The following is a 25,271-nucleotide window of genomic DNA, read 5'->3' as shown; positions in this document are numbered from 1 at the left end:
TAGCAAGCCTGAGCAACATCACCTGCTGCATTTACCTGATGAACGGTATTGAAAGATTGCAAGGTGGCAGTGTGAAATAACCTGCTAAGCTTTTAGCCCTCAGTTTGTGATGTAGTCAGTATATCAAAGAACCAGAGATATGGCAGAGTAAATAAACATCCTTTTTCTTTTGAGACTGTATATATTTTTACATTCCATGTGTAGAAATTGTTTCCAGTTAAAGCATTGGGTCTTTAGTCTTCCACTGTTGCCACAACATATAAGTTACTGACTTCATGACTGTGAGACAAAGCTGTTTCATCTTATTTTTCTTTAAGCACACACTGGACATTTGCATATGATAATTCATTACAGCATTTTGATACAGCTCACTTTATTATGTTCTTGCTTTAGAAATGTTCAGATTGCTGCAATTTTGGACCAAAAGAATTATGTTGAAGAACTAAACAGACAACTGAAGTAAGTATTATTTTGAAGTATGTCTGTCAGTTCAGGCTTAAAGGTAAAACACCTCTATTTCCATTTCTATTTTCCACCACAGCTTTGGGAGAGAGAACCTCAGGGAAATGGGTGAAAATTCTTCATGCTTAAACTGGGGATGAATTTGGGAGGAAGAGAATTTAGAGAATGGTTTTCATTATATGGGGCTGGGGGAAAGCAAGATGATGATTGCAAATTGCCTTTTAAGGGAACTCATTAAACATTTGGATACGATATAAGCTGTAAGGATAAAGGAAAGGGAGGAATGTAGAATCACATCCAAAAATGAGTTTGTGACAAGGATGACGCTGGGAGTTGGGAAGCAGTTTATAAACATTCAACAAAGGAGACTAATTTTCTTATATTTAGGAAAACCTCAAATAATGGGAGAAGACCTTGTAGCACTTGCTAATGGTTAATCACTCTACCTTGCTTTAAAGCTTTTGAGCTTGGTTGAACGAGTTTGTATGTAATTTTGAATAATGCTTTCTTTCTTTTTCTCTCTCAGTAGCACAGTTAGCAGTCTACATGCAAGAGTTGATTCATTAGAGAAATCAAATACTAAACTGATTGAAGAGGTATTATTTTTTAGTAATATATGATACATATTATTTGCACTCACTATATTTATAAATATGTTTAACTTCTTTTAGTCTACGTCAGTTCTTTATAATATGTTCAGATGCTTTTAATTTGACTTGTAGAAAAGGTGCAGTAGCTGCAGGGGTTTACAGTCAGCTTGCTTCAGTAGCATGCAGCATCAGTAGAGGAGTTCTAGGAAACATCACAATTTCCCACTTGGGACAAAAACAGAAAAGAAGCCTTTCTTAATGCCAGCTGTAAGGACAATTTTGTGCTGGTGACTAGTCCATAATAGATGACACCAGTTGCTACATGGAGACAAAAAGTAGTTCAGCGAGCAATTTCTGTTACTGTTCTCAGCTTTAGCCAAATGTTTCTTTCTCGTTTATTCACCATGCTTATATACAGGTTTTTGATCTGCCTAGCTCTGGTTTTGTATTTATATCTTATATTTTCAGTTATTTCTGTTGCTTTGCTAGATTCCAATATATGTTGCTTTTTAAACGAGAGCACAATTATTTTTTAACCCAAGCTGATTGAAAAATAGTTAATGAAGTATAAAATTTAAATGTCCAAATTGAGTGACTGAAGAGATAGCTAGCTTGCTGTGGGTATTAATGTATCCACAGAGAGGAAAACACTTTTTCTGAGTGCTAATTCTTAGTTTTCTGGTTCCTTTGCAAACCTTCACTTCAGAGGTGTCCATTTGTTTTGATCAGCTGGTTTATATTTCTGTCATTGAGATATATAGTACAGGGCCCAGTTCTAATGTTTTCCTCTTTTGTGTATGTGTTCTCACCACATGGGAGAACTTTTCTTATGTAAATTGCTCCATATGATATATGAAGATGACCAAAAAGAATCAAATTGGATATATTTGAATGCAAATAGAAAGAAAAATGCAGGATGAGAAAAGGGGATTTAAGGGTCTCTGCGTCATAACGAAGCAATGGAAAGAAAGCATGTTCTTCTTTACCAGACATGAAATAATGAAGTATCTTGGATACGTATGGTGTTGTGTAATAAAGGTGACTCATTACTAAATAAGGGACCTTTATGTTTTTTTTAGGAATCCTTTATTTCAGAGACTGCAGGAGTAGGGCAGATAATGTCTAGGTCTTGCATTCATCAGAACATTTTATTTGTTGTTTTTTTACTCACAAACATGGTCAGTGTCTTTTTTCCTTTTTTTTTTTTCAGTTAGCAATAGCCAAAAACAATATAATTAAACTTCAGGAAGAAAACCATCAATTAAGGAGTGAAAATACTCTGATTTTAATGAAAACACAGCATCACCTAGAGGTACGTCATAGCGTGGTTTGTTGTCATTCGACTGTGTTTACGTTGCAACTTGAAGTAAGCAGTACCTGGCCAAACTTAAAACAGATCTTTAGGGAAAGAATCCGTTAGATCTCGGAAGCTTTATTATGGCATAAATATGTTGAAATTATAGGTCACTAGGTTGTTTTATCAATGTTTTTTTCTTTTCTTTTTTTTTTTTCTTTTTTCTTTAAGCTACATCGTAAGGGCATTTAGTACAGTTATCTGAAAATCTTGTCAAGGTAGTATATGTTTTAGTTGGTGAGCAGTCTATTCTGACCTGTCTCATTATAAGAATGTTACATCATTTGGAATACTTGTGTATACAATTGCTAAATGCTTTTTAAGCTGCAATTTGTAACTCCTTACATAACTTCCTACACAGGATAATAGGTAAGCCTCTTTTACAGGAAAAAAAGTAAAAGCACGGGTTAGACAGATAATTGGATTGTTCAGTATTGAAATAGTGTTTTGAAATGATGTACTGAAGGAGTACTGTACTGGAATACAGTTTAGTTTGCTCGTTTACTCACTTTTCATAAAAGTGATGACCACGTAGCAGAACCAAGCTGCTTTCCTATTTCTACTGTGCTTGGGGATTATGCTGTTAATTGCTAAACTTGTAATGAAAAAAGATTCTGCATATCTTCGTAGGTAACTAAAGTGGATGTTGAAGCAGAACTTCAGACGTACAAACACTCCAGGCAGGGGTTAGATGAAATGTACAATGAAGCACGTAGACAGCTTCGAGAAGAATCACAGCTTCGACAAGTGAGTACATTTTTCTAGGAGTACACAGCATTTCTAGAAGAGATTGTACTTGAGAAGAGTCTGAAATTATTTCTAGTTTTGCTTTTGCTCAGGTTAAGCACTGCCTTTAATCCATTGTTGTTTCTCCAACTGCATGTAATAAAAAGGTTTTCTAGAAGAGCAATTTGTACATTAGCATTTCTGTAACAATGTTGCTAAAGCATAGTAAAGAAAATAAAAGTTATTTGGAAAAAAATGTAGATGAATTGTTAGTAGTGCTTTGTACGAATGCTAGGTATTTCTTGCAAAACTAGAAATCCTGTAGTTCTATTTTTGTAATTAATACTTAGTCAACTCTATAAGAAATCAGTATTATAGTATTGAAATGGAACGTATCTTCCAGTATTGAAATGTGAGTTGTCTTCTCTAAGCTTTTTAAAGCCTAAGTCACTAAGCATGTGAGTGTAATGTTTAGATAGTGGGTAATTACTCAGCAAAGTTACAGAGGGGCAGAATCTCTGATGTGGTGAAATAGGTGGTACTGCAGCTCTGTTAGAGTTAGCTTCGTACTTTTTCAAAACGTAGATAAAATGTTGTGTAATTGTTGAAAGGTTTTGTGTTGCATTGTGTTGGTGTGATTTTTGTGTGATTTGTAGGATATGGAGAATGAACTAGTAGTTCAAGTTAGCATGAAACATGAGATAGAACTTGCCATGAAGTTACTGGAGAAGGACATCCATGAGAAGCAGGATACACTCATAGGACTTCGACAGCAGCTTGATGAAGTTAAAGCGATTAACATGGAAATGTACCAAAAGCTGCAGGTAAAGTCTGCTCTCTGATGATATGATTTTGACAGAAGTAAGAAAGATATATTACTGTTTTCTTTAGATACTGCTATTTCCTTAATTTTTAGTTTCTTTCCACTTTTTAGGTCAGTGTGCTTTTCTGGAATGTTACTGATGCAAACGTGATTTCACACAAAGCAAAGTTTAGGGAAGTCACTTAATTTTATTGGGGTTATAGAATAACAGAGCATAAGAATAGGAGCATGAGAATAAGAGCATGGTCTTGTAACATTTTATGTGAAATAGTTATATCTAGAGGTATTCACGCTTCTTGGCCTGTGCTGTATAAAAAACAGAGAGAGAGAACTATAAAAGGTAGAGGCACATGGTGAGGAATTAAAGAGAAAATGAGATGTGAGCATTCGAAGTAGGGCATGGCACTTGAAAACAAGATTCATTGGAGAAAGCTAATTACAGCTTTTAAAAATCTGTTAACAAATAAAGAAAATCTGTAACGGTGCAATGCTAAAAAAAAAATCCTTTGTGAGAATACGGATCTCAGAGGCCCAAAATACATTTAACAAAACACCAGGAAAGTTTAGTATTAAATTATTTATGCACCGAGTAAGTTTTATTTATGGAAGGAATTATCAAAAACAGCACAAGAAAACAGTCAAATCTCTGACAGAATGAGGGGGAAAAAATAGTGCGCTGCTGAGAGTTAAGTGAGATGAAGGACAAAGGATTCTACTCTTCTGCTTGCAACTGTCAAGGAGACTGGACCAGAAGATGAGAAATATAAACAGAGCTAGGAAGAAAAATAAGAAGGGAATGTTATTCACTATGTTAGGATTTGTAGGTTTTTGTTTTTCTTTTAAAGATATACTTCTGGGGACTGTAACACAAATTTCACTTAATGACGTTCAGACCCACTTTCTGGACGATGAAATGAGTCAAGCAGTTTAATCATGCTGAATTTCCTGTTCAGGGACCAGTTTATAGTGTTGATCTGTATAGCAAGGATAATGTTCTCCCTTGCATTTAGATCTTCAAGCTGAGATTGTGATAGCTGTGCAAGCAATCAAAATTGTAAAATGTGCTAGTAAAATACGCCAGGTATTTTTAGGCACATATGGTAAAGTCTGATAGTGTGAGAACCTCAGTGATTTCCAGGCCGAAGCATCTTAGTTCTTGACTGGTTAGGATCTAGTGAGCTACTGAAAAATACGGCCAGTGAATTTAAGTTGACTTGCAAAATGATGAACTAAGAAAGGAAAACAAATAGAAAATACCTACTTACTAAATAGCATCTACACTTGTAAAGTACAAAACTACATGTTTTTAGGCATGAAATTTTGTCTAAGTACTTTGTCAAGTATGCTTTTTAGATGGGAATGTTTAGAAAGAATTCATCTTCAACAAAGATGTTGAAGAGAAAAACTCCATAAGGTAACAGTGCAATACATACCTGCTTCAGTTTTACCCTTTTTTATAACACAGGTCTCTGAAGATGCTATGAAAGAAAAGAATGAAATAATTGGTCGCTTAGAGGATAAGACCAATCAAATTAATGCAACTATGAAACAACTAGAACAAAGGTACAGGTCTATCTTTGTTTTTCTACATTCATTTCTCCATCCCCTTACATTTACTTCATTCTCACACAGTTGCCACTGAAATGTAACTTCCAACTAGAAAATTGAAGACAGCTTCTGAAAGTACTGCTTCACTGTTTGTTTTTTTTGTTTTGTTTTTCTTTTCAACAAATACACTTATTCAAAATAGAAACTTAATCTTTCATTTTTCTTCGTCCACTATCTTTCTTCTGGTCCTATGTTTTTGTGCTGACACCAAAAGCTGTTCTTTCAGCTGTTTCAAAATTTGGATTCATATTACCCTTTTTTTCCCCCCCAAATGAATGAAATGCAATAGAAAGCAAAGCATTAATATTGCTTATACTTAAGCATGGGCTTAATATAAACATTTAATGCCTCCATGGATCATTGCTGAATTTGCTGAAGCTCTTAAAATTATTGTCAGTTGCTTTAGAACTACCGTTGTTCTAGCCATGTAATGAGTTTTTTCACTGAAAGCTTGAAAAGTGAAAGACTAAAATTCCAGTGTATAAACTTCTGTTATGGTTAGATTGCATGTGTAACATAACATTAAAATGTGATGCATATGTTTAATTTAGTGGCCTATATGCAACATCGGTCTTTTTAATTGTAGAATATAACACATCCATAAACATTGTCATGTTGGTGTTTGACATGTCTTTTTTTCATTTAAATCTGATTATAAAAAACATGGTTATGTATTTTAAAAACTAGTGACATGAATATTCTTTTATTGACATCCTTTTTCCTCTTTTTTCTTTTTCTTTTTATCCTTTATCCCAATTTTTGTTTTTACTGTTTTGCTGCCTTCATCTGTCTTTGATTTTTGTCCACTGCATTCATGAAGTGACAAAGATCTGTTAACTCAAACTAGGACTATTGCAATGTCATTCGTCAAATGTGCCAGCCATGAAGCTCAGCACCAGTATAAACTTGTCAAAGATATATCATTCTGAAAGCTCCTCCTGATCTGTTGTGTTTCAATAATTACTGATAAAATACAACTTAAGCATTGTAACAATTTTACATATAAAATGGTATTAGAAATCCTGCACTATAACTGATCATAGCTGGGTTCTATTTTGTTTTCTGAAAGAACATCTTCTCTGATCTCACTTTGCCCCTCTTTGAAAAAATAAGAGAGAGAGAAAGTAAATTATTGCACTATTATTAAGCAAATGTAAGCTAGTTTTCTAATGCTATTTAATCACTTCTTAATTGTGAAAATTTATTTTAAAAGGTTAGCTATCTTCATTTTGACTGTACATATTTATGACATTTGTTGCTAATCTAGCCATTTTTCCTGTTGTTTGCAGTACTAAAAGATTTAAAAAGTAGCCCTTCTGGCTAATATTTCCCTTCTCCCCTGCTTATTTCTTTCACTTTTAGGCTGTGTTTACCCCAAAAGCATGCTCTCAGATGTGGTTTTTTTTTTGGTTGTAACTAGCACTGTTTTCTTGAACAGCACGAACAGGAGATTTGGGGAAGGGGGGCTGAGTGCTGTTTCAGAATAGTATGTTTAAAAAAGGAGGGACGTGTAAAAATATATGCTGAGTACATACAGTTGAAGAATTCGAGGGTTTGGGGATAAAACAGCAAAAGCACAATTCCATTCTGCTGATGTGACGGAGGATAAAACATTTTCCCAGAGGTACATCATGTTTGGAGCCTGGACTTGGGCAGGGCTCCAGAAAGGGAGGGCAGCCTGCTCAAGCACATGAGGATAGAAGCTGTAGCAATAGATCGGATTTACATTTCAGGCACAGATCCTGAACTTGTCTAACTTGTTATTAAGCTGAGTTTCTTGCAGGTCATTGTAATCCTAACCTGTGGCTTTGCCCAGCCCCTTTTCCCTCCCTCCACCCGTCACTAGGCAGTCTTTACAAATCATCTCTCTGCTTTGAGTTGCTGCTTGCCTCCACTGCTGAAATAAGGGAGTTTTAGCTGCTGACTGCTCTTCGTGCTCTTCTTACTGTTTTCCCTGAAGTGTGGAAGGGGAGTTGACTGGGAAAAGAATCGGCAGGAGGGAGTGTGCTTGTGAAAGTGGGGGCAAGACACCATAATTCAAGAAGGGTTTCTTACCTTGTGATTATATGTCTTATTCCTTGGTTTGGAACCAGCGAGAGCCTTTAAAGCGAGCTGGCTACTAAAAAATTAAATAAATAATAATAAAAAAAACTTCCATCCTTGAAGAAAACCCAAAACAGAAACAACGAAGAAACAAGGTAGATATAGCAGAAATGGGAGCACGAACGATCTCATAGTCAATTAATGTGAACAAGTATCTGTCTCAGTATCATCTGAATCTCAAATCCTGCTGTGAACTCGGTCGAACTCAGCATTTGTCTGAATTACAGCTGTGCTGTTGGCCTTGGTGCTAGTCTAGAGGATGGTGCTGTAGCTTGGGTTGGCTAGCATGTTTCTTGGGTTACAAGCTGCCTTTCTACTTTGGCTGTGGAAACTGCATGGCACTTTAATTTGTAATTTAGAGAGGGTTTTAATTTGCCATGTCTTTTCCTGTCTTGTGTAACTTGATTCAGTCTCTTGGCCAGTAAATTGACCCTGCTTTTTCCAAGTATTCTCCTTTCCATGCGTCTGCTTTGGCCCCTTTGTGCACTACCTCTGCAAATGTGACAGGGAACACACAACAACTGGTATAGCTGAGTGAGATAGTACATACTTCAGAAAGTGTTTTAGTTCCAGTCTTTAATCACTTGTTTACTGGTAGCTTTTGGAAATTCCCACTGGTGCATCTTCATCAGTGGAAGCACAAATGTGACGTATTGCTGACTTAATTTCTTTTTAGCTGGGAGTTGAGAGTTACTCTTCATTCAGCTAGGGAACTGTCAAATCAAGCACAGCAAGAGAGTTATCACAGATTTCTCCCACCTCTTACCTGAGCTGGCACTTGAAACATATTTGTTAAACCAAACATACCAGGTGGGGGCATTCAGTGGTATCTTACAGGCCTTTTTACTCTCCTGCCTCATCAAGACAGGTGTAGCCACAATAGCACAAGTTCCATCTTGACACCATCCATCCTTTTTTTGGACTTGCAGAGGTGGTCAAGCAGAGAGAAACCACAAGGAGCTAATGGATTCCAAGGGGAGCTCTAGCTGAAGCAGAAACAAACCCCTAGAATTCAGAAAGGAAAGATTAAATTCAAAAGAACAACAGCCCCTCCCTTCATGATTAATCAGTTTTATTTATTTATTTTGTCTGTAGTATGGAGCTATTTAAACCACTGTAAGAATGTATTATTTTTAATACAGATTATTTAAGTTAATTACTAATGTGATGTAGTTGAGATAGTTCTCTAAATGTAGTGGGACCTGTCAGGGTGTGTCTCGTGTTAGGCTAGTTAAGTGTTTTGCTGTCTGATTGCCGTGCTCTGTGTTCAGCCTTATGCTTGAATTGTTTTAAGCTGCTTTTGCACAACACATGTTCTGCCCTCTCTTAATGGGTGATTAGTCAAGTACTAGCCAAGCCAAGTACTTTTACAGGGTTTATTTTAAAAAAGATGAGAAAAAAAAGGGGAAAAAAAAAAAAAAGCTTCTAAAAATAACACAGGAACATATACTAGAGTAAAAAAAAATAAATTAAGGTATATGCTTCAATTCTAAAATGTATCATCATGCTTTGGCATCTGTTATTGATGAGCATAAAATAAAAAAACTGATTACTTACAGTGATTACTCTGTTACTGTATGAAAAACAGGAGCTAGTTCTCTAGGCATTGTATGGATTTCTCGTTTGAGTTTGTGAGTTTCCCCCAAACTTTGTTTTTATTTAGAAATGTTTCTATTTCCCCATTTTTCTTTTATTTGTCTTCTTCACCCTCTACACCCTAGTTCTAGCTTCAGTTTTACCCAAAGTTGATTTGAATTACACCAGATTGCAGCAAGCAGAGAAGGCTCAAGTGGAAGCAGAGAATGAGGATGAGAAACTTAAACAGGAATATGTGAATAAATCTGAAAGTCTGCAGAAAGAATTCTCCCAGAAGGAGAAACAGCTGTAAGTATACCTGTCCTGTTTGGAAAAATATATAGCCATAAACCTTCTGCAGTGCAGCATGTCTCCTGTGTTAATGCAGGCTGGTGGTTGATAAATGGTTTTGAACAGAATGTAAATACTAAAGATGGTAATGTTAGGCACTGGCAAGGTGACAGAAAATAAGTGCATTCCAGGGAAGTCAGGCTACCTTTGGGCACCTCTGAAATGGCATGCAGCTCAAAAGGAAGAGAAAGAACAGAAGTATTTTTTGGCTAAAGGTGCCGGCGTAATTCATTAGGAAATCATCATAAGCAGGGGAAAATACGTAGTGTAGTAGTAGGAATCCACACTTTTAACAAACCCCATAAGTATGTAATACTATAAACTTAAACAGAAATGGCATAAGAATAGTACAATTGATCAGGCTTATGAATAAGGTAAAAGCCTTAAAAATGGTTTAATTTACCACTCTGCATGAGAAGAAACCCACAGGAATCAAAATACTAAAATGCAACATAAAGGCCAACCCTCTACCCTTTCTCCTGTTAAATTTTTCAGTGCTTATCTAAATAAATATCTAATGTAAAAAGCTCCCTGTAGGGGCAGGTGTTTTCTCTGTGATCAAAATAACAAGTAAACTATTTAAGATAGTTGCAGATCTGTGACCCAAGGATTGGAGCTTAAATATTAGTGAATTCCAATCCGATTACCAGCCCACCCTGCCTCTCGTACAACTCTGAATGTTAATAAACTTGTTTAACTGTCATGACAAATGTTCACTTTACTACCACAGTCATCTTTGCAGATTTTGGGCAAAAGAACATTTCAGACCCCAACCTTAGAATTCTGCAATTCTGAAACCTCAAGGTCATGCTCACTTCTGATCTTTTCCAACCAGATGCTGAGGTAGTGTCCCAAATGTAAGTCTTTCCTTTAAAAATGATGTTGGTTTTAAAACAGGGAAATTAATGTGGATACAGGTTTTCCATCAAAAAACCTTGCATGACTATTCTCAGGCTTTTTTTCCTCTTCTGGTGTGTCGGCAAGATTTAGATGTAGAAGGTTGGGCAGCGTGATTCTGTCCTTTGTTTTCCGTGACATTCTAATCACCAACCCTTCCACAAAACTGATAACAAAACTCTGGCTAGAGTGGATCTTCCATCAGATTAACCCCAGTGCCAATAACTGGCCTCCTATTAAACTAATAGGATTTAGATCCCTCTTTATGTTGAACCTCAGCCATGTAGGAAGCTCAGTTAAAATAGCACTTTAAAGTCCTTCCTTCTTTAGTCTTAATTCAATTCAAATCTCCATAAGCCTTATTCTAAACAAGAAGATTAACACCTGAAGATACAATATTAAATAACTTCTGTGAGCACCAGAGATGTATGTAAACATTCTGTGTATCACCAATGGCAGTGTGGTTTGTTTGTTTATTTTAGAAACAAGGTACATAAAGTTAAGGGAGGGCATTCCCTTATGCATGTCTTTAAAAATGCTTTAGAAGGTTGTGGTTAATCTTCTCTTGTTCATTTATTGGACAGCTCTTCAAAACGATGCCATAGTCTTGATCCTTTTAAATGCATTTCTTTTTAAAAGCACTTCCTAAGTGACAGTTTTTTGTTTATTACAATGAGGTCTAAAATGTTTTGATAGTGCCGCGCTATTTCTGTTTTAAAAAACACATCAGCTGTTTATTATGGTAATAGGATATTGCACCCAGAAATAAACTCATTTTTGTTTTATAAATGGTACTGTTGTGCTCAGTGATTGTTTTCTTTTGTTTGTTTGTTCGGTTTGCATATTCTAGGCTTCAACTGGAAACTGATTTGAAGATAGAAAAGGAGTGGCGGCAAACGCTAGAGGATGATCTTCAAAAGGAGAAAGAAACTGTATCTCATCTACGAATAGAAACTCAAGAAATAATTAACCTTAAAAAAGTAAATTCTACAATATAACTTGAGTAGTAATTTAGAAACTGACTTTAAAGTTAATTATGAATTTAGGCATGGTATTTCTAAGGATTTCTGCAAGTAGATAAGAGAGATTAGACTAATGTATTCTCACAGATCGATTAAGAAAAAAAATGGAAACATTGGTTTTCTTTTTACTCCCCATTTATTCTTCTTATCAGAATCCCCTCCTTTGAATAAGGAAAAATGAAATTCTCATTTTCCTTTCTCAGTTTTACTGAACAGTGTCTCCTTATGATAAGCCAGAAAGTGCTTTAGGTTCTGTCTGACTTGGTACATGGCTATATAGTGATGTTGATCTCTGCAATAAATTGTATTTATTTCCTGGAGAGGACTGAAGAAGCAAAAATGCTTCAACTCTTAGGGATAAGAATTTAATCTTGAATTGTTGCTGTTTGAATTGGATTTAGAAATCTTTATAGAGATTCATAACATCAACTGATATGAATCATCAATTCATTTACTTTTGTCAGTAAGATCAGCTTGGGTTAGGAGCAGTTTTCTAGCCGTTAGGCACATACATCTGTATTTGCTAGGCTTTAGGCATATACATATATAGTGTGTGAATATTTTTTTTTTCTTTTTTTTAAGGAGTTCCTTAAACTTCAAGAAAAAAACAGGCAACTGAAAAGGATATGTCAAGACCAAGAAGCTGCTCTCCAAGAACTGGCATCCAAGCTGAGCGAGTAATTATTCACGATGATTTCATTTGTCATGTTAACTTGGATTAAGAGAAATAATAGGATGGTGGTCATGTGAAGTTCAATGTATAAGACAAGATTACCTAACCAGTTATCAGGAAGAAATAATGTCCAGTTAGTTGAAATCTGTTTATTTTTATTTTTGACTTGTGGCCTAACTGTGGCCTCATATGCAATTGTGCACAGTGCTCTGATAAGGAAAATCCTAGGTAAAAAGGGTATGGGGGGCAGTAGGAGGAGTTTTTCATTGAAATTGGCTGACAAGTTTGCATATCTTAGCTTTCCTAAAGAAGGAACCCAAGCAGAATCACAGAATCACCCAGATTGGAAGAGACCTCCAAGATTGCCGAGTCCCACCTCTGACCTAACCAGTCCCCCACTAAACCATATCCCTGAGCTCTACATCTAAACGTCTTTTCAAGACCTCCAGGGATGGTGACTCCACCACTTCCCTGGGCAGCCCATCCCAATGCCTGACAACCCTTTTGGTAAAGAAGTTCTTCCTAACATCCAACCTAAACCTCCCCTGGTGCAACTTTAGCCCATTCCCCCCAAAAGAAGCACTCACACAACCCCTGAGAATCGCCAAGAGCTGTTTACTGCCGGGACATCTTGCAGGCAAGCCTACGGGATGTCCGTGGTGTTTGGTGGCTCCAAGCTAATGCTTGCGATGGAGCCTGAGCAACAAGTAGGGGGCTCGCTGGGCACTCCTGCACTGCTGTTGGTGCTCTTGAATGGCAGAGCACAAAGACATGCAGCAGTAGTCCCAGGCCTGTCCTGGCAGAGGTGGATCCACTTCCATCCGTTCCTCCACATCTGGTGGATCCAGCTCCATGGGCTCCACGGTGTTGGGCAGAAGGCTAAGCCAGTCCTTGCCTGGGCTATGCCCCTTCAGACTACAATGAGCAATAAGCTCTGAGCACAGTTGTTATCCTCCTCCAGTGTTGTTAAAGTTTCATTTAAAGATGTATCTTCTGAATTGTTTTGCCATAACTAGTGTGGGCTTTCATGCCCTGTGTAAAAACTTACTGTGTATATTGTAGTTTAGGCAATTCTGAGTGGGTTGGCACTGGATTGCTGGGGGAAGGTTGGTTTTCCCAGCATGGCAGTCCAGAAATTTCAATTCCTGGTTCATACCAACGCCATGTGCTAGCTTTAGGTATTTGCACAGAGCTACGCTGGTACAAATTTCTTTTATCCATATAATCCCAAACATATCTGCAGCCATTCAAAGGATTCCGAGCTCTTTGGAGAGAGCTCGTTCTCTTTGTGTAGTACTTAGGACAGCATCTCCTAGATGGTGCTATAATATGAAATACTAAGTAGAAGCTCAGAGTACTCTGCTTAAAAGTTGTTAAATCCTTTTAAAGTTGTTGTGCAGTAACTAACAAAAGTTTGAAATAGCATTATCTTTATTTTTTAGATCAAAGCTGAAAATAGAAGATATAAAGGAAGCCAACAAAGCATTGCAGGTTGGTAGGATTTGGAGGAAAGAGATACTTTTTTTTTTCCCACTGTCCACATTGAACTGTTTTGTAAGCAAGAAAAGGCTCCTCTCCAGCAACAGCTCTACAGGAGACACTCATTGTATGATATCCTCCAAGTGGGAGAGAAGCACGGATTCTCTGTAGCCTTAAGGAAAGAAAATATTCAGTTGTTTCTGATTTTTATTGTTTGACATAAAAGTATGTATTTTGACACTTCTTGCAATAGTACACCCTTTTTATTTTACAAAGTATATCTGGGAAAATCTATGTAACCAACTGAGCTTAAATTACGTGCTACTTATCAGCAATCACTAAATACTTGATCATCCAAAAGGCACTAAAAATACACTTTGTAACGGTGAAAGATTGGGAACTTTCTTAAGACTTGCTTCAGAGCAGCGTTTGTGTCTGCACACGCTGGATCACGTGGCGTGTGACCTTAGGTGTTCTTTCAGTCCAGGTAAAGGTGTGCGAAGTGGTTTTGCCAAACACACTACCGTTTTTCTTAATTGGTGTAGACAGAAGGAAATGAACAGCTCTTGACACTGTCTTTTGTTTTTTTTGCTCCCCAGCATCTTGAGGACTGTTCCTCTGTGATGGACAAGGAAATAGGCTTCAGCTTTGAGACTTGGATAGCTTTCTGCTTTTCCCATCTCAGCCATTGACCATCTTTACTACCTCAAGCATGTTCTCTTTGCACCTGTTCTCTTTCTCTTAGCAGTGTTTTGGAGCAGACTTACTCTGCATTAGTCTCTCTGTGACATTAGAGTAGTCTCAGGGCATTAAGCAATTCAGGCAGTAAATGCTACTCCTATTGATTTGTTTTGTCCTTTGGAACCCAAAAGTTTACCTTTATTGGATACACATATTTATGATCTTTTTTTTTCTCCAGGGCCAGGTTTGGTTGAAGGACAAAGAGGCTACACATTGCAAGTTATGCGAAAAGGAATTTTCCCTTTCCAAAAGGAAGGTAAAACTAAAACAATTTCTTCCAACTTTTTTACATGTATTATGAGAAATGTGTCAGCATCTTAGAGATGCAGTATGAAATGTCAACCTTCAGATGAACGTGTAGATATTTTCTGAGATGGTTTTCTAATTCTTTGATATGTGTAACACAGTCAGGCCCTGCTATCAAAAGAAACACTGCCTTTGGGTAAAGTGTGACAGAGGACCATACTTAAAATTATTCAACCTACTTTCTGGAATCACCATCTCAAGTGCTTGTCAGCTGTGGCACTGTTAAAATTTGACACGTGCAAGTCATCTTATTGCATTTTTTATATAATAAACTTAAAAGGTTGTGAATTTATTGTGGTTTGAAAGTGGTGTTAATTTTCAAGCCTTATTAATGTATGCAGAAATTTTTATTGTACCTATTTTTAATGTTAAATCTCATGAGCTGCTTGACAGAGTTGTCCACTCATGCTTATATTTTTATTTGACAAAATATGTTAGTTCATCTTATTCTTGGGATTGAAAAAAATCTGAAAAGTGTAGAAATTTGGTCCGTGTAGGATTGCATCATAGATTGGGATTTAGATGAATTATCTTTTGAAAACTGATTTCATGCTTGGACCAAAGAATTGGAAAGAATCACAGCTGAGATTGCTCTGTATGTGTGGCTTATTGGTATCCAATTACCAAGTATATTTCCACTGCAATTTTTGATTTTTTTTTCTTGACAAACCCTTCTCCCTTCTCCCCATTATTTAGCATCACTGTAGAAACTGTGGTGAGATCTTCTGTAATGCCTGTTCGGACAATGAACTGCCTCTGCCTTCTTCGCCAAAGCCTGTTCGCGTCTGTGATTCCTGCCATGCAATACTTATACAGAGGTGCTCTTCTAATGTGCCCTAAGATTCTTTTACAAGTAATTTATCACCTTTTGGTATTTAGCTAATTCTGTAAAAGTGTACCAGCTACAGAATGTACAGCACTGTTTCTGGAATTTCAGGTAAGCAGTCTGAGGTTGCATTTTCAAAGCACTGTAGAGGAGTTTATTGGCTGCTTCCTGTTCATAGAAGTAGAGAAAATGGGATCCAAAGATGGAAAACGTGTTAAAACTGAACATGTTAAAAATACAGATCGCAGTGTTAGTCTAACAGATTACTTGTAAGCTTTTCTGGAGGAAGGAGGGCAGTTTATACAGGAGAAGACTCAGTGTTAATATGTATTTGGTAAGTATCTTAGTCGTTTTGATCTTGAAAAACGTGATATATTTACCTGCTTCTACAGGCTAGTCTGCAACAAGTCCAACCTAATTCTGCTGCACAATTTGCCTGCAGTATGCTGCTGTGAAGTAAAACTCTGCAGTAGGTAGTTTTAAATTGTATTTTAAAATTAGTAATGAAATTAATGCAGGTGGTCCTGTAAGTTATTGCCAAATACCGTATTTGTTTGCTTCCCCTCAATTCTCAAGATTTGATGCATCAAAGAATATTGCACTGACAGCTCTGTTCTTTGTAGTCACAGGTGCAGAAGATTTTATCGGACAGGTGAGAAACAGTGTCTTTAGGCACTGGAAGAAAGGAGTTGCATTTTGCCAAATTATTTTGTAAAATGAACTATTAATTTGGCATATCTGTGTTTTCATGGAGAGATGTTCATTCCAGTTGTTTTGCCTTACGTTGTCTGTAGCTTCAAACGAGGATCTGCATTGTTTTCATGTAAGTCAGACTTAGCTCTAGAAGCAGCGTGAATGTGCTGCCAAGAGACACTAGGATTAAGCACTGCAGACCGTGTCCTTTGTTGACAGGAAGGTTATTCCTGATTTTGTCACTACCTTTCTCAAATTTCCAGTTTGTTTCTAAATCGGTCTTTCTTTTCTTCAAGACAGCTTTTGAGTGTTGCTAGGTCTGACACATCTCTCACTCCTCTCGTTGTTATCCCATGGTAATTTCTGCTGGAATGGAAGTCTTTATTCTTCTAGTAGCCAAATAAGAATACAGCCTTTTGGGTTGTATTTAGTATCAGCCTCAGTTTGATGTCACTGCACTAGCATCAAACTGTCTTTCCTTCAGCCCTTCGTGTGGCTGGATCCAGCTGTGAAATCTCTGGTCAGTACTGAGGAGCAGTCAGCAGAATTATCAACTCCCTGGTTCTTTCATCCATGGGCCTGTTATATTCCTACTGACAGGAGCAGGGAGGCTTAGAAACAGGTCTTTTAGTCATTCCTAAATGTTGTTTAGCTTAGCTGTGTCTTTTAAGGATAGGCATTTAGCCAATATTCCAAGAGCTATCCTGTTAATTTTGACACATCAATGTAGTTGCTTATGTAGCTTTTGTAAAGGAAAGTGTTTTTAAAATTACCCAGCATAACTTTTTGTAAAATGTAAAACAAATATTTGTAAATCTGTAAATAGCTTTTGGAAAAAATAAATTTAATTGATCTGCAACTTAATGATGGGAGCAATGTCATATTAAAATTTGCAATTCAGAGTATTCTTGGCATTTTATTGATGTGATCGTTGTTTAGAATGTCTTTGCACATGTTTGACAGAGGGGAGCTACCCTACTCCTTACTTAACAAAGTGCTGCTCACTTGTCTCCTGAAAGTACTGTGATTTGAGGATGTTTGCACTGTCCCATACAGCAGAATTTCATTCAAGACTCACATTCAGTGTACCTTTGGTAACTTACACTTCAAGCTACTTTGAGTAACCAAGTAAATCCCCCTGCTCTCCCAAAGGTAAGTCTTAAACCAGTGTTTGCGTGTTTTTTCTCAGAAAATAGAATGCAGAGCATACTTGATTGAGGAAAGGTTAGAGCTGACACTATCAGACAGTATTCAGACCCTATGCTTTTAGAAAAATCTTTAAGTAGATGTACTTCACCTGACTCTAAGATGCATTGTCCTGACCTGTGTTACCTTACTTTTAGAAGGCAAACCTCAGCAACTGACCAAAGAACCGCTACTTAGACTGTGAGCACCAAGTTAAAAACAGAGCCCTGCACCATCCCTGGTATAATGATTTCAAGCCATCTCTCCTCCCCTTCTTATCCCAAAGTATTTCACTTCCTATGGCCGATGCCCCTTTCAGCTCTTACTTCCAGTCACTTGGACACAAGCACACACTCTCTAGTGAAATAAACTCCATTCTACTCTCTCCCGCAGTAAGACATTTATTACATATATAACACAGTACTGGCAGAACAGGTGACAAACTTTCAATACCCAAGATCACATTTGACATCTTAAGGGAGGCATTGAGGACAAAGCAGTTAGTTTGGGAGATCACACTGGCTCAGAATAAATACCTCGTTACACATCAGGTATGTTAAGTGTCTTCAAACAATTGTTTCTTACACATCTTACATGTCACAAATGCACAAAAAACTTTTTTCAATGTGTTTGGGGTTGTGTCACTTAACAAGTATCGGGCTTACAGTTCTCATTTTAGAAACGTGGCTTATAACAAGCTCATCCATAAAATGGGTTGCCAAGTTTTGAACAAATACAGACAAATCAGCTATATGTACTAAAGGAAAAAGCTCAATGGTGTTGAAATACAAGTTTGGTGAAAGAAACTTACGTCTTGCTTCAAAATCCCCCCGTCTTCCTAAGAACACCCAAAAACAGTTTGTGAAGAAAAAAAGTTAAGCTAACTTGAAATTAAGTAGTATTTGACCTATTTCATGGTAGCTGAAAGCTGTGCTAGTGTTTTAGTACACTTAGCAACTCATTTGCAAGTTAAATGTGTGAAATGCAGCACCTGGAGTTCTACAGCAAAGCAGAGAACTACTGTAGCTTGGTGTTGTGGATGCACACAACTTGGAAACTAAGCGTTTATGCAACCGTGCATTTGAAAAGCACAGTAGGTTGTGATAGTACAAGGAAGGAAGCTGGAACGATGACTTTTAGCCTCCACAGCTTTAGCTTAATGCAATGTTGAGAAATTATTACGTACAACTTATCAAAAGGATTTAGGAAAGATTGTTACCAAATAAACTAGTCTATTAATCTACCTTTTTCCCCTTAAACAAGTGAATTTTTCAAACTCGTTCACTACACCAAGATTACATAGAACTCAGTGTTCATAGGAGTTACAGTACAACCACCTTTATTGAACCATAGTACAACATCTTAAACCGACTGTTTCCTGAATATGTAATACATCCTTAGGAGTAACTAGTATAAAAAGTATCAACATCAGTGGTTTGAATATAAAAATTTATTTAAAGTCAGAGTATGCAACAAATAAAACCTACAGAAAACAGATTTTCCCATCACAATCTGTTGCTTACCAAATAATATTGTGAAAACACATTCCTTCAGTCATTATAAAGTTCTTAAAATACAAAAGAAATTAAATTTTGTAAGAAAGTCTAGTAGACCAGAGACTGTTTCTTCCAGGATATTACGCAGAAGCAAGGCTATCCTTCAATACATTCCACGCCATCCTCCTCCACCCATACTGCCTTGCCCATAGTATCCTCCACTATTTCCACTGCCACGACCTGCAAACAATTGACACAAGGTCACGTATACATACCTTAAAAAAAGAAAAGAACGTGATGGGTAATACAAAACTGTTCAGCACCAACTTAAGTTACACTAGAACAACAATACTTCAGCACTATTTTTCTAAAAAAGCATTTGCTGCAGTAGCCCAAGGTATTAAAAAAAAAAACAACAAACAAAACATGTAATTTATAATCGGAAGTTAAACCAATGTCCTCCTTTCCCTTTCTCCCAGCACATTCTACAGCACCCAGATCCCACCCTTCCAGATAATCTGTCAGAAGACAGATATAGCAACACAGTCAGTAAATATAAAACAGAACGTCTACTTACTGTATCCACCCAAGCCATCAGGAGTTCCGTACCCGCCACTGTAATTGCTACCCATGCCCATTCTGCCAACAGAGCCGTAACCTTGATCTGAAAAGCAGAATATGCCCCGTTACAAGCTGGGAACCCCACTATGATGTTTGGCAAAATGAGCTCAATCTGGAACTGATGCATACCCATGCCATCTCTGCCATAGCCTCCCATTCCAGATCCACCTCCAGCAGTTGAATTCAGGAATAGTTCAATATATCGATGTTCTGTAGGAAATCAATAAACGAGGTTGTATTTTGATTCAGAAAACAGAAAGATTCGAAGAAAACAATCCATCCTGCAGAATTAGTTGGAAGTCCACAGTTTTTTTTTTTTTTTTTTTAAACGACCAATTAGTCGTTATTCTGATAAACAGCAAAAAATACCACGATGTGTGTATTTAATGCAGTGTAACTTTAGTTATACTGAGTTTAAACCCTTACATTCAGTTTACCTAAATATACCACACCAAAACCTGGTCAACAAAAACCTCATCTGAACACAACACTCACGCATGTGATTCTTATCCTTTGACATAGCAGCTACTGCATCCTCATGTGTTACAAATTCCACATCTGCCTCTCCTGTTGCTCGTCCATCTGCCCCAATATCAATGTGAACTCTTATAGGATTCAACGGCGAGAAAAACTAAGAATAAAAACAAAAAAAAGTCATATAAATTTAGAATTTAAGCCAGGTACATTTTTTGCTGTCCCAGGGATTACAGCACTAAGCACTAACTAATGATTTAGTGTGGTAGACTGAGAAATTTAATTACTCATTTCCAGAGCATTACTTACAATCCCTATTATACAACTTGAAGAACTCCAGCCACAGATCTTCAGTAGCTCTCTTTAAAAACAGATACAAACCAAAATACCCGCCTGCAAACATCTCTTTAAGCAATACATTCTAGTAAGATGCCTCACTGGAAAAGGAGTCTTGACTTAATTTTCATAGAAGCAGAGCCAAATAAAGATCCTGAAGTAGGGACATGTTTATGGAATTACAACAAAGAAGCTGTTAACCAGATTTCTCTTCCCACAGAAGTCATCAAAAGATGCAATGGTGTATCTGACCAACTGCCCTTTTAATAGACAGTATGTGCAAATGAATTTTTAGGGTAACTATTGTGGTACTACTACTCATCACGCTTTCAACTTGCAGTAAAGTGCTCTGAATCAAAGACTGAGGTCTGACCCTTGTTTTCAAAGTCTTTAGATTGAAGGAAACAACCAAACTGATGTTACAACTCGATTTCAAAATACAGAAAATGAAGAAAATGAGCACAACCTGATGGAGTTCCACATATACACCATGCAGATACAACTAATAAGGAAGGTACCCCCCTGTACAGAGCCTATGATTAAACCAGGCCCACTGTCCCATGAAAACTTCTCTCCCTGTAATCACAACAGACATCCACACTGACTCAAGATTCCCCAAATCCTGCATGTGTCCCTTTATCTGCCACCCTGATGTCTTATGGGTAAACGTGATACTTTCCCTGCAAACACAGCTCCCTGCTGTTTTCCCACTTTGTCCATCCTAAAACAAGTTTCATGTCAACATACAAACCATCAAAGTTTCACATCTACTATCACTCTTTTACAAAATCTCTCTATCTTCAGTTAAACTTAAGCTTCTGAAAGTCTTAGAATGAAGATACTGATTGTAACAACCGTATCCATCTTTTAAGGAAATTAAAAAGCAGAAAAGTACAGGAATTAATTTTAAAAATAATCTGACTTCTTTAGTAACCTTACCGCAGACATTACCTTTATAAACGCTCGTTTGTTGTGAAGTTGTGCAGAACTTGCATAAGTAACCATGACTTCAGGTAGCAGATGTGTTAAAGCTATCAATCACTCACTGGAGAACCGTAAATTAGTTTGGAATAGGGAAAGACAAGAACATGTAAACTCTTGGTGTTAAAAGGTCAGGTTTTTTACTACTGTACTTACATTAGCAATGTCATTTTCTGTTGCTCGAAAAGGCAGTCCTCTCATGTGAACAAAATGACCACCACCGTGGAAACCTGAACCTGCATCTCCAGCTCCACCATAGCCATGTCCTCCCATTCCTAGAAAAACACAGCCAAGAAAACACACACCTGGTAAGTACATCATGAAAAGCAAGAAAAGCAATTACTATTTTTTTTTCCTGAAAGTGCTGACTTTAGGCTATTGAATTAGGCTACTGAAGAGGTTTACAATCCTAGTGTTATCAACCTAAACACTTATCTGTGTATTATTTCACAGAGATTCCTCAACTCCCCTTTCCTAAGTAACCTTCTTTCTTTACAAAACAATTTAATAAAGAAATCCACTACTTCTGTCTTGAAAATACTAAGTCTTACAATTCAAAGATAAAAAAATCTTTTTAACAGTATTTTTTACCTCTCCCATCTCTCATTCTGTCATCATAGCCATCATTTCCGTAGCCATAGTTATTATAGCCACCATAATCATCAAAGCCACCATACCCTGTACAAGTGAGAGAAAGAAAAAGAATGATTACATTGTAACAGAAAACTCAAAGTGATGCAAAAGAATCATTTTTTCAGTCTTTGGGCACCAAGATGTCTATGTTTGCCTCTACAGACTGTTAAAACTGGGTTTTTGAACAGCGTTCAAGTGCAGAATCCCTTTTATACCATAAAAAGACCAAAACATGCAAACAAAATATCCAATAAAATAAAAAATATAAACAATAATAAAAAATATATAAATAAAAATAGAGTTTTCAAATATTTTCCATTACTCTTAAATAGGAAGCTGCATTTTTTGATATATTACAAGTAAAATTTCTTTTTAGAGAAGTGCATCAAACCTAATGGGAAGCTACTGCCATTTCGTTATTTCTTGACAAAGATGTCAGAAACATGAAACTGACAACAGAACCCCTATCATTAGATAAACATACCACCGTCATATCCACCACCTCCTCGACGCATTCTGTCATACATACTTCCACGCCCAGCTCCATAATAACCCCCTCTTCCTCCTATTGGTCTATCATATGGTCCAGGTCGCTGTTGTCCCATCATTCTTCTTGGCAGGTCACAGAATCCTCTGATTTCACTCTTACTACTTTTGAAGATTTCAATATATCTGAATAAGAGAGGATTTTCAAGGTACAAGTAAGAATACATGCGTAAGCTCTCAGAATATTATAAAAGGCCATACTACGTTTTCTACAACTAGATGTACAATCCAATAAAAATGACTAAAGACACCATACAACTTAATTTTCTTCTCAAAACCATAAGAATCTTTAGTGTATCAAAGAAAAACTTAACAATAGCAAAAATTACTGTGTGAAAATTCTAGCTGTACAAATTAAGCATAGAACATGTCTTTCCAGTATGAGAAAGATACTGGTGAAAAACAATGTCTGGCTATAGTAGCACTTAGCACAAATTACCCTACACATGACACAAATGACTGAAACATTTTTCTGAGTTTAGCAAGCTACATACACAGAGTAATACTGTCTCCCCCACCCCCCAAATCTACCGTATTTCCCCAGTTAACTTAGGATCAGTTACAAAAAAATCTTTAAAATACCCAGTTCCATATTATGATCCCCAACCCCCCCAAAAGCATTACTGACCCACAACCCCCAAAAAATAAAAATTTAAACACCATCCCAAACTCTCCATCCCCACCTGTGCCCTATTCTTTCCTTGTGTTTCCCCAGAGCATTTTCTGCTATCTCCTTTGAAGCAAACTGCACGAAGGCCTCCCCTGTGCTTCTCCCCTGGTAGTCCAGCGTCAATGTTATCCCATTTGGCACGATTTCCAACCCTTTAACCCAAGGACAAATAACCCCATCAAGGGGAACAGTGTTAAAGGCTGAAACATTCCCATCTGCAGCAAATACTTTAAGCATATCTAAACAACAACAACGAAAAAAAAAAAGTTTCCCCCATCACCCAACAATACAAGCCAACGATCTTTCATTAAACATTTATGGAATTAGCCATACTTGTTTTCTGTTTTAGTTACGCAAAAATACAACCACCTAGGTTACATGAAGAGAACATAGCTACCAATCAAGCGATTTAACTGCTCCAAATGCTAACGTATAGGTTATCTCAATATGCATAATACATTTACCACCTCGACAAAAATAGATACATACTCAGGGGTACTACATCTACAGTTAGTTGTACTGTAATTACAGGACATAAATCTTACTGAAAGTAATCTAATCTGGCACAACACCCCCCTCCACCCCATTAATGGGCATTACAAATTAAAGTGTGCAAAACGTTGTGTAAAAAATACAAGAAAAGTCACTCTCTATACTTTGACTATACTAGAGATACCTTGGAAAAACTGAACAATTTCTTCTTTGCTGCATCCAAACGGCAGGCCTCGAAGTCGTACCACTGTTCCATCGTTAGTTGTATCATTTGGCCCGTTGTGTTTTCCACTCCAGTCCATTTTTATTTAAGTTAAACGCTACCAAGAGAAAAAAAACGAAGAAGTTTCTTTAGATTCCATATGTACCTGAGTCTGCCCCCCAAGCATGAAAGGAAATCAAGTAGTTTTCCTCCCGTGAACTACTATTAAGTATTACTATGGATAATACGCTTTATTCCCGTTACGCATTTAAATTTTACTTTGTCCCATCTTAGACACATACGCATCTAAAACCATCCCTGAGTCCGAGAGGGAAAACCGCACGTAGGTAGTGCGGGTCGCGGCAGCGCTCGTTCTTTCCTCAGCGCGCTCTCCGCGCTCATCCTGGCGGCTTTTGTTTTTTAACGCGTGACACTCGGCGGGGCAGGAACCACGCAACGGCTGCGGCGTGGAACCACACCACAACGCTCCCCTTCCCTCCCCTTTGTCTGCGAACCGAGCGCCACGGGCCACGCTCCCGGCCCCTTTTTGTGTGCGCTTTCCCCCCTCCCCTCCCCAGCCACACGGGCAGGGCTTTATTCCCAATTCAAGCAGCCCGGGGCGGCGCCGCGGGATCACCTTGAGGGGCAGGGGGAGGCGGCCGAGCCCCCCCCCGGCGGCAGGTGCCTGCGGGCCGCCCCTTGCTTAAGGAAAGAGGGGCCCGGAGCCCCCCGCGCCGCCTCCCGCGGGCTCCTCACGGCCCCGTCCCGCCGCCGGCCTCCCCCCGCAGCGCCCGCTCCCCGCCCGGCGCCATTTAACGCGCCTCCCCGGGGCCCCCTCACGGCCGCCCCTTCCCCCCTCGCCTCCCCTTTCCCCTCGCCGTCCCCCCGGCACCTCTCTCTCAGCCCCGGCGGAGCCGCCTCAGCCTCCCCTCAGCCGCCGCCGAGCCCCGGGGAGCCGCCGCCCGCCCTCCGCAGGCCCGCTGCCGCCCTCCGCCTCAGCTCCGCAAAATGGCGGCCGCGCCGGGAGCGAGGCGCCGCCCCCTCCCCCCCCGCCTCCCTCAGCCCCTTCCCGGCCGCGGCGAGGGCCGGGGGGGGCCCGGCCGGCCCCGGGGGCGCCGCCGCCGCCTCCTCCCCGTGCGGCCCCGGCGGGCTCCGCTGAGGCGAGCGCTGCCCTCCCGCCGCCCTCCCGCCGCCCCGCCGCTCACCGGCAGCCGCTCGCACAGCCCTCACGCGCGCCCCCGGCAGCGGCAGCTCCGTCCCGCCGCGCAGGAAGCTCCTCCGCGCTCCCGACCGGCCGCCGGGCTCCGCAGCGACGCGAGCAGCCGAGGCGCGATGGCGGCCCCCGAGCGCGCAACTATCGCGACAGCGGCGCCGCGCTCCCCTCAGCCCCGCCCGGGCGGCACGCG

The 25,271-nt window shown here is 38.8% G+C and overlaps 2 protein-coding genes across 13 annotated transcripts in view; one reads left to right on the top strand and one right to left on the bottom strand.

The window, feature by feature from the left end:
• RUFY2 (RUN and FYVE domain containing 2) overlaps window positions 1–19,104 on the top strand; it is a 27,764-nt gene extending 8,660 nt beyond the window's left edge. For 2 of the 4 annotated variants that reach the window (XM_084526692.1, XM_084526694.1), the window contains exons 7-18: window positions 394–459; window positions 989–1,058; window positions 2,263–2,364; window positions 3,037–3,153; window positions 3,789–3,956; window positions 5,421–5,518; window positions 9,431–9,550; window positions 11,340–11,469; window positions 12,094–12,188; window positions 13,627–13,675; window positions 14,583–14,660; window positions 15,407–19,104. In XM_084526692.1, the coding sequence (XP_084382818.1) occupies window positions 394–459; window positions 989–1,058; window positions 2,263–2,364; window positions 3,037–3,153; window positions 3,789–3,956; window positions 5,421–5,518; window positions 9,431–9,550; window positions 11,340–11,469; window positions 12,094–12,188; window positions 13,627–13,675; window positions 14,583–14,660; window positions 15,407–15,550 (1,237 nt within the window). In that variant the 3' untranslated portion in view covers window positions 15,551–19,104. Of the gene's footprint in view, window positions 1–393; window positions 460–988; window positions 1,059–2,262; window positions 2,365–3,036; window positions 3,154–3,788; window positions 3,957–5,420; window positions 5,519–6,383; window positions 8,577–9,430; window positions 9,551–11,339; window positions 11,470–12,093; window positions 12,189–13,626; window positions 13,676–14,582; window positions 14,661–15,406 lie in introns of those variants that run through there. The other 2 variants (XM_084526693.1, XM_084526695.1) reach the window with 2 other exon arrangements.
• HNRNPH3 (heterogeneous nuclear ribonucleoprotein H3) lies at window positions 17,800–25,271 on the bottom strand. 9 transcript variants are annotated; one of them, XM_084526700.1, is made up of 10 exons: window positions 25,071–25,271; window positions 23,848–23,983; window positions 23,185–23,323; window positions 22,440–22,627; window positions 21,914–22,000; window positions 21,479–21,597; window positions 20,027–20,162; window positions 19,661–19,741; window positions 19,488–19,574; window positions 17,800–19,185 (listed from the first exon to the last, which is right to left on the bottom strand). In XM_084526700.1, exons 2-10 carry the CDS (start codon window positions 23,963–23,965, stop codon window positions 19,172–19,174), a joined length of 969 nt encoding a protein of 322 aa, XP_084382826.1. In that variant the 5' UTR covers window positions 23,966–23,983; window positions 25,071–25,271; the 3' UTR covers window positions 17,800–19,171. The 9 variants fall into 9 exon arrangements, with proteins under 9 accessions (XP_084382826.1, XP_084382822.1, XP_084382827.1 ...); XM_084526696.1 differs by having other exon boundaries at window positions 17,800–19,150; XM_084526701.1 differs by having other exon boundaries at window positions 22,485–22,627; window positions 25,071–25,254.

Source organism: Aythya ferina (assembly GCF_964211825.1).
Source record: "Aythya ferina genome assembly, chromosome: 7".
NCBI lineage: Eukaryota > Metazoa > Chordata > Aves > Anseriformes > Anatidae > Aythya > Aythya ferina.
The sequence above is the reverse complement of the archived record's forward strand: the minus strand, read 5'-3'. Positions and strand labels throughout refer to the sequence as shown.

What these genes read in the sequence shown, in the direction of transcription:
- HNRNPH3 (XM_084526696.1), bottom strand. Translation starts at nt 23,965, where the DNA reads ATGGACTGGAGTGGAAAACACAACGGGCCAAATGATACAACTAACGAT. An exon ending in AGGTGGTGGATATGACGGTG is followed by an intron (nt 22,001 to 22,439) that starts GTATGTTTATCT and finishes TCACTTGTACAG; the next exon opens with GGTATGGTGGCTTTGATGAT. An exon ending in AAAGGATAAGAATCACATGC is followed by an intron (nt 19,742 to 20,026) that starts GTGAGTGTTGTG and finishes GATTTCCTACAG; the next exon opens with AACATCGATATATTGAACTA.